Source organism: Gossypium raimondii, chromosome 8 (assembly GCF_025698545.1).
Source record: "Gossypium raimondii isolate GPD5lz chromosome 8, ASM2569854v1, whole genome shotgun sequence".
Lineage (NCBI taxonomy): Eukaryota > Viridiplantae > Streptophyta > Magnoliopsida > Malvales > Malvaceae > Gossypium > Gossypium raimondii.
The window spans coordinates 53,081,832-53,089,971 of record NC_068572.1 but is presented as its reverse complement, the minus strand read 5'-3'; the positions used below and the strand labels follow the sequence as shown (position 1 = coordinate 53,089,971).

At 32.7% G+C, this 8,140-nt stretch overlaps 1 protein-coding gene across 1 annotated transcript; it reads right to left on the bottom strand.

The window, feature by feature from the left end:
• Positions 1-6,830: 6,830 nt before the first annotated feature.
• On the bottom strand, positions 6,831-7,769 carry LOC105793680 (auxin-responsive protein SAUR36). The gene has a single exon (XM_012622529.2). The coding sequence runs from the start codon at positions 7,427-7,429 to the stop codon at positions 6,938-6,940; it is 492 nt and encodes a 163-aa protein (XP_012477983.1). The 5' UTR covers positions 7,430-7,769; the 3' UTR covers positions 6,831-6,937.
• Between the last annotated feature and the right edge of the window lie 371 nt (positions 7,770-8,140).

Genomic DNA, 8,140 nt, shown 5'->3' with positions numbered 1-8,140 from the left:
CTAGGGGAGATGAATCCTATGATGAATTTTATCTTTTGATTTATATTTTATGCAATAGACTTAGATCTTGTTCTCAATTATGTGTGGTTAATTCTTGGTTTAATATTTTTAGACTATTGATCAATGTTTGATATGCTTAAATCAGAGAAGGAATAGACCCTGTTTAAGAGTATATCTAGTGTAATTCAGTGGAGCTGCATGCAATCCTAGAAATAGGAAGACATAAATCTATTGAATTAAAGTCAAATCTAATAGGGGGATCATAAATCGAGTTAATGCGATAATAGGAGTTTTAATTAGAAAGAAATTTCAATTAATCAACCTAGATACAGTTGCTCTTATTCTTGAAGAGAGATATTAGCATAATTTAGGGATTTCTACGGACCAAGATACTAAGTGAAGAAATTGCATAATTTAGATTGGTAATGAAAAATGAAGTCTAGGTGAATTCTTTCCTGGGTATTGTTTTACTTCTTGGTTGTTAATCGGTTATTTTCATGTTTTGTTCTTTGTCACGTTTGTAGTTAATTAATTTAGTTAATTTTAGTTTTAATCAATCACTTTAATTTATCGGTTAAATAATAGAAAGATGGTAATTGGTAGTACTTTTATTCTTCGTGGGAACGATATCTTTGTTCACCGTAGCTATACTATTAATTGATAGGTGCACTTGCCTTAGTCAGATTTTTAGTTGGTTTATGACTACATCATAGATAGTGGGTATGCTCTGGTTATGGTAATTGCTTATCCCGTTTCACTACATTAAATTATCATATCTTTGTATATATAAAACTATTAAAAGGGTCAAAATGTAATAATATATTATAATATATATATATATATTTTTATGAATGAAGAATCATGTTTAAATATTTATTTAACTTAAAAAATATTAACAATATTAAAAATAAGTAGCAAAAATAAAATTGAAACTGAGTAGAATTGGACGGGGATGGATGCATTCAACATCTATGGGGGAGGTAGTGATTTATTGGGGTAATAAAGAGATGTTACAGACTAAAACTCACTTCTATATGCCTGCAAAGTTCCTAAATAATCCTGTTGAAAAACACTGATTAGTTGAGATGGAGGGGAGTCGAACCATTGCAGCTTGAAACCATGTCTATGCAACAACTTTGCCATTCCATCCGCTAGTTGATTTCGCTTTCAAAAAACATGCTCTAATGAAACATCCCATGATCACTCACGTAAGGACTTTATCTCTCACAATAGCCGTATACTACTTTTACCTTCATGGCTCATTGTAACTAGCCTTATCACCTTACTACTGTCGCATTCCACCATCACTCAACGCAATCCCAATTCCTAAGCGACCTTCAGCTAGTCCAAAAGTCAGTAAAACTCCGCCTCAAGTTTATTACAAATTCCTAAGAAGCAAGAATAGTCCAACAACCAATTGTTGGAAAATTACTATTGTAAAATAAAGACATTAGCACTGACAAGTACAAATAATAAAAAAAAATATTACATCATGGTGAATGATTGCCTTAGAAGCGATTTTTCCCTAATCGGTGTAATTAGAAATGGAGGTCGCCCCTTAAGGTTAACATAATTTTTCCAAATTCGTACGCCCGAATAGGAAAGATCAAACTCAATTGGTATTGTTCTTTTTTAAATTTACGAGAAATAAGATGAAAATAAGTTTAAAAGTAGTCAAAAAATTTGACCGAAAAAACCACCACTAGGATCAATTCCCAGGAAAGTTTGGAGGGGTCACAGATGGTCCCACTTAAAACCTAAACTCCTAGATAGAACTTCCTCTAATGTAATTTTTAGGAAAATAACAAAGTTTTTAGAGAAAGAAGAATGAGGGAGATAAGAAGAATGATAGAAGTTATGGTTTTTTTTGTGTGAAATATGAAGAAGATAGCCACCTATTTAAACTATTAACTAAAGGGAAAAATAGTAAAAATGTAGGGCAAAAAGGTAAAATTGGCAAACACAGTTTTCTGAAAATTGTTCAAAAAAATATTTTGTGTTGACTATATTTTTTTTATTTTTTGAAAAATAATACAAAAAATTTATCTAAAAATAAACATGTGTGGTACGTGTAGTAGACACGTGTTAACACGGACATGGACCAGGCTGAATGGCGGTGGCACGCGTGTGTTAGGTCTTTACCCCAATTACTCATTGAGGCAAATGAGTAAGGTTATATTTAAATCCTTTCATTAGCCTATACACAACCAATGTGGGATTTCTTTGCATTACCCACATTCCCTCACTAATGCAAAGAAATAAAGATTTTAAGGGAAACATGAAAAGGAGCCATAGTGAAATGAGTTGCTTAAGTACTAGTATCTGTTAGATTGGCATTAATACATAGTGAAATGAGGAATCCTTCTCTTAGCAAGTGAACAAATCTAGAAATTATTAGAATAAGAGTAAACTCATAACACACGACTAATCTCAAGTCCATTTGAGTTCCGCGATATATCAACAATTTAGCCAATATACCTTAGGATGCTAGTAAGTGCTCTAGAAAAACGGCCTAACGTCTTTTATAGAAGGTGGCTAATCATTCACACTTGCATAGGTGATTCCATCAAGTTTATCTCAATATAGACCATCCAGACCAAGGCTATGAAATCATTAAGAGCATTTAATAAGCTCAACTTCTCAGTTTAAAAATTCAGTGAATTTATCAAGTTCATCTCACTAAGACCACCTAAAGCCTAGGATATGAATTCAACATTTAGTGGCTTGTCCTATAAGTTCGATAAGTTTATCAAGTCTGTCTCAATAGGACCACCCAAACCCTAGGTTATGAACTCATTAAGAGCATTTAGTAGTTCATCCTTATGCATGTACACTGTGCGCTATAGGGGATAGGTAAAGGTGTACACTATGATTTCGTTTGACCACATTGAACTTAAAAGACTAAGCTGGATATCCACCATAAACTCCTCAACCACTGGGCTTAAGACCCATCCCCCTCGATGAACCAAGAACCATTTTCCTACATAACCCTTTCGTTAGTGGATCAGCTAGATTCTTCTCAGATCTTACCTACTCCATGGTGAGTACTTCATTCTTTATTAAGTGTCTCACACATTTATGTCTTAATTTGTATATGCATTTTCTTGCCATTTTAAGCTTGATTTTGAGCAACACAAATGACGTCTTATGAATCACTTAATAAAGACATATCAGGTGTAGAAATGATTTATCAACTTCATCTTTTGACCTAAATAAATAAACTTTTATGTATCTAGAAAAATTATCTACAAAGGTAATATAGTAGTTTTTTTCTCCTTTATTCTCTATGTTTCTAGAATATGCAAAATCTGTATGAAACTCTAAAAGTACAATCATCTTATCAGCAACAGGTTTGAAGTGAGGTCTAGTATGCTTTGATTCAACACAGATTTCATATTTTATCTAGATTAGGAAGTAGTTTCATCTCTTTAAGCATTTTAAGGGAATGAAAGTTCACATGTCCTAATCTAGCATGCCACATATCGAAAGACTCAACAACGTAAGCAAAAGTAGAAGCATTAAACACAGTCTTAATCACAAACAACCTTCCACTTAGGTAACCTTTTCCCACATAGTTTCCATTATGGGAAAGTAAAATTTTGTTGGTTTCAAAGACTAGTTTAATGCCTACCTTAATTATAAGTCAACCATTAATCAAGTTTCTACGTAAAGCAAGAACATAAAAAACATTATTTAAAGCAAGTATTTGATAAAAGTAAATTTAAGTAAAATACTTCATTTATCGAGTACTTCTAAACTGCGTGAATCACCCATATAGACTTTTTCACCTTCGTCTACATTCTCAAATTTGGCGACCATCTGTTGGCGCAGAAATGTTGAGAAACACTTGTGTCTATTATCCACTCAATGTCATTTTCTACCAGGTTGACCTTGGAGACCATAACGATGATCACTCATCTAGATCTTTACTTTGGTGCATTATTGGTTTGAGTTTGGATAGATCAGGGATGTATTTGTTAATAATGAGAGACATTGTTTTTACAGCAGTAAAAATCGCTTCTAAATTTTTGGAAAATTACTTTTGTAAAACAAAAATGTTAGGGCTGACAAGTACAAATAATAAAGGAAAATAAATAAATAAATATTTCACCGTGGAGAACCTCTGCCTTAGAAGCAATTTTGCCTTGTTCGGTGTAATCGAAAATAGACGTCCCCCCTTAAGGTTAACATAGTGGTTCCAAATTCGTACACTCGAATGGCAAAGATGGAATTCAATTTGTATTGCTCTTTTTTAAATTTACAGGAAATAAGATAAACATAAGTTTAAAAGTGGTTGGAAAATTTGGTTGGAAAAACCACACTACGATCAATTCTCAGGAAAGTTTGGAAGGGTCACATTGCTCCCTCTTGAAACCCAAACTCCTAGACATAACTTCCTCTAATGTAAATTTTAGTAAATAACAAAGCTTTTAGAGAAAGAAGAATGATGAAGACAAGAAGAATGATAGAAACTATGGAGAAAAAATAGTTCAAAAAAGATATTTTCTTTGACCAAAATTTTCTTTATTTTTTGAAAAATAATATAAAAATTTTTAGTAAATAACACGGACACAGACTGAGTCAGACAGTGGCGGCGCGCATATTTTAGGCCTTTAGCCTAATTACTCAATGAGGGTAATGAGTAAGGCTATATTTAAACCCTTTCATTAGCCTATACACAACCAATGTGAGATTTATTTGCATTACCCGCACCAATTTCCATAGTGATCTCGCAAAACTCCTTCAACAGTTGAACTTTCTCCTTCTTGCACCGGCCCATTTGAGTTCAACGTCACCCATCTTTCCTTTGGTGACAACCACACATGATTAGCCAAGGATTGCAACCTCCACGTTCCACTTGTAGCCTCCACCATACATACATATTGCACACACATCATGGCTTGCGTAGCTACTTCCTTACTATTAAAGTTTCCTGTGCCAAATACCAACAAGTTCCGATATTTGGCAAAGGTCAAATAGGAGCATAGCCTTGACTTAAAGAAGACTCATAATATTGGCGTACTCATAATATTGGCGTACTCTTAATACTTCCATCTTCATGTCACGAGAACATGATGAGGAAAGTTGACTAGACTCCTTAAAAGGTAAAAGGCAGGGAAGAGATGAAGTTCATGCTATTTCATATATCGATTAGGGTGCGGAGGAGTGGCAGAGAAAAGGTGACAAAGGGGCAACACCGCAATAGGGAAGGGTTGCGAAGGAAAAAATACAAAAGCTTCTTGGGTTTTTTTTTTCTCAAGTTAAAATTAGAGACAATGTCAAATTTGGGATTTCTCTCTCATGATTTGGGGGGAGTCAAAGGTCAAATTTTGGCTTTTTTTTTATTACGTTTTTCCAGCTTTGTTTTAAGCTCTATTTTGCTTTCGTCCAATATTCGCTGGAATAGGCGAAAATTGCTGGTACACATTGAAACTACTGGAACAAAACGAAATTCAAGGCAGAACGAAATTTAGTTTTGAGTGTCCCGAGTGAGTATTGAAATGAAGCGTTCCGACTAGTACAGGTGCTACCACTGACTCCCATTATTAGGAGTTAGACTGCATTTTGATCATACTAAAAAAATTGTGCAAATTAGCCTTTATATGTTAGATTAAAGAGCAAACTAGTTCTTTCGTTAAAGATTCCATCTATTTCTATTGTTAAGTGATGTTGTGGCTGATGAAACAAGTAGACAGCAACATGTGGCATGCCATGTGTATTTCACATTAACGTGGCATGCCATGTGTACCTCACATTAACATGGCATTTTTGCTACGCCAACAAATATCTAAGAAATTAAAAAAATCATAAAAATAAATATTTTTTAATAATTATTTGAAAAACCATGTTCAAGATTTACCTTAACAATAGACCATTTGTTGAGGACATGATTTTCAAATAATAATAAGAATTATTTTAAAATATAGAAAATTATTTAAAATGATTGAAATTTATAAAAAATTATAAAATATTTAAAATTAATAAAATATTTAAAATAAATATTAATTTAAAATAAATAACTAAAATTAAAATCATCCCCACAAAACCACAAATCTAAAATAATAAAATTTATAACTTTTTGTTTTTCAGTGAGTAATATTTATATTCTCGTATTCCTTTAATTGTTTTTTTTCCAAATTTGTAAGATACTTCTCATATTGATCCACTTAACACCGAATCAGATGTGGGGCAAACAATTGTTTAAAACAAAAGCTTTCACTTTTATTAAATTCATCATAATAATTATTAAATATTTAAATAAATTGTATCTCGATGATGATTATTAGTTTAGAATTTGAAAATTTACTGCAATTTTAAATATATTATTATTATTTTAATAAGTTTTACAGTTTCTTATAAATCTTAACAATTTTAATTTTTATATTTCTAAATATTTTTAAATATTATATGAAAACCACGCCAAATATAAACTTGGACAAATAAGTAGACAACTGTTTGTTCATGTTGATCCTAGATATGATTTTTTAAATAATTATTTATTTTTAGTATTTTTATTTTTAAATATTTTATGTGACATTTTATTACATTAGCATAAGATACATGTGGCACGTCAGGTATCACTATCTACTTGCTGTGTCAACCATGTCTTCACTTAAGGTAAATTGAATAAATTTTTTAATAGAATGATAAATTATTTTTTATTTAATGTATACATGTCAATTTACCTATTATTTAAGTAGAGAAAATAAAATAAAATTAGACTCTTAATAAAAAAATTTCATAATATTTTTTTGCCCAATCGAATTGTGGGCGTACGCTGTTAAAAAGAAAAAGAAAAAAAAGGAATAGGAATAGAGGATGAGCCTAGAGAAGGGAAAAGAAAACCCATTGACTTCCAATACTCACAAAACTGGATAACATTTTTCTTTTTGTGTAATAAAACCAAATTTTAATCCGCCAATATAAGAAAATTTCATTACAAATAGCAACGATGTTGTGTCCGTCGGCAATGATCCCAATCGGCAATTCTCATCTTAACCTTCTCGAACTCTGAAATCCCGCAAGGCAAAGTGATCCGGCCGGATTGATTGAACCCGTAAACCCGCTCCGCTTCCTCCAACAGCTCCCCGAATAGCGGGTGATTGAAATAAATCACAGGCACTACCACCCTCCTCGTCTCACCTTCTGATTCGCCAACGTACACTGCGAGATGTCCCTTGGGTACCTCAACCCGCTTCACTCCCTTCTCACCCAATTGGATATAACCTGGATCCAGCTTCCAACTACTCAGTTCCTTCCTTCCACCTCGAAGAAACCTCGCAAAAGACCAGATTCTGGATAACGGGTTGTAGCTTGGTGTCGGAGGTCTCAACAAACTATTCATGCAGTTTTTTCTTCCGGGACGGCTTACCCATTTGAATACCTTCACTAGCTTGCGTCCAAGCTTGAACCCTCTAATTTTCTTCATAATTGTCAAGGATAGCGAAAACCAATATGCTAAAATCTGAATTTTAGAAACGGGTTTCCGTCGAACTCGCTAATGGTGTCCGTTTTCAGACAATGGGTCTAAATAGCAATGTCTCTGTTTCTTTTCTTGTTCTGTTGTTTATAATGAGGTTTGGTAGGTGGAAAGCAGAAGTGAGCGGTGGTTTTCTTGGGCAGTGGATGAATGGTTGCATTCGAGTAATGAAGCATGATAAGAGAATAAGGTTAGGTTTATATAGGAAACTCTTTTGAGTTGTTAGTATACGAAAATGTAAGAAAAAGGAGACAAGGGGAGATGCAAAGAAGATACGGTAAAGGTTTGGTTGGCAGTTGACACCAGGCATGCGGTAATGACTTTGGAGCGTGCGACACAAAGTAAATTAAAATGTTTCTTCTTTAAGATGTTGCCAAGTTTGTATTACATATAATTTTCGGGATTCCAACCTTAATTTTTTTATGGATAGGATGAGTTTCAAATTGAGTTATTTACTAAAATATGTCTATTTGCTGCACTTCGTGAAATTAAATATTTTTTTTTATATTTTTCAAAATCTTTTTATAATTTATTTTTAGGTTTATGTTACCTCTTCCAATAACTTTATCTCTTAAATTTGAATAAATATTCTTCTCTCTAAAAGTCTAATGTATATTACCACAACTATAATGATTTCATTTTAAATAAATAATTGAATTA

Excerpts from the sequence above, each read along its gene's own strand:
- LOC105793680 (XM_012622529.2), bottom strand. The coding sequence starts at position 7,429 with ATGAAGAAAATTAGAGGGTTCAAGCTTGGACGCAAGCTAGTGAAGGTA.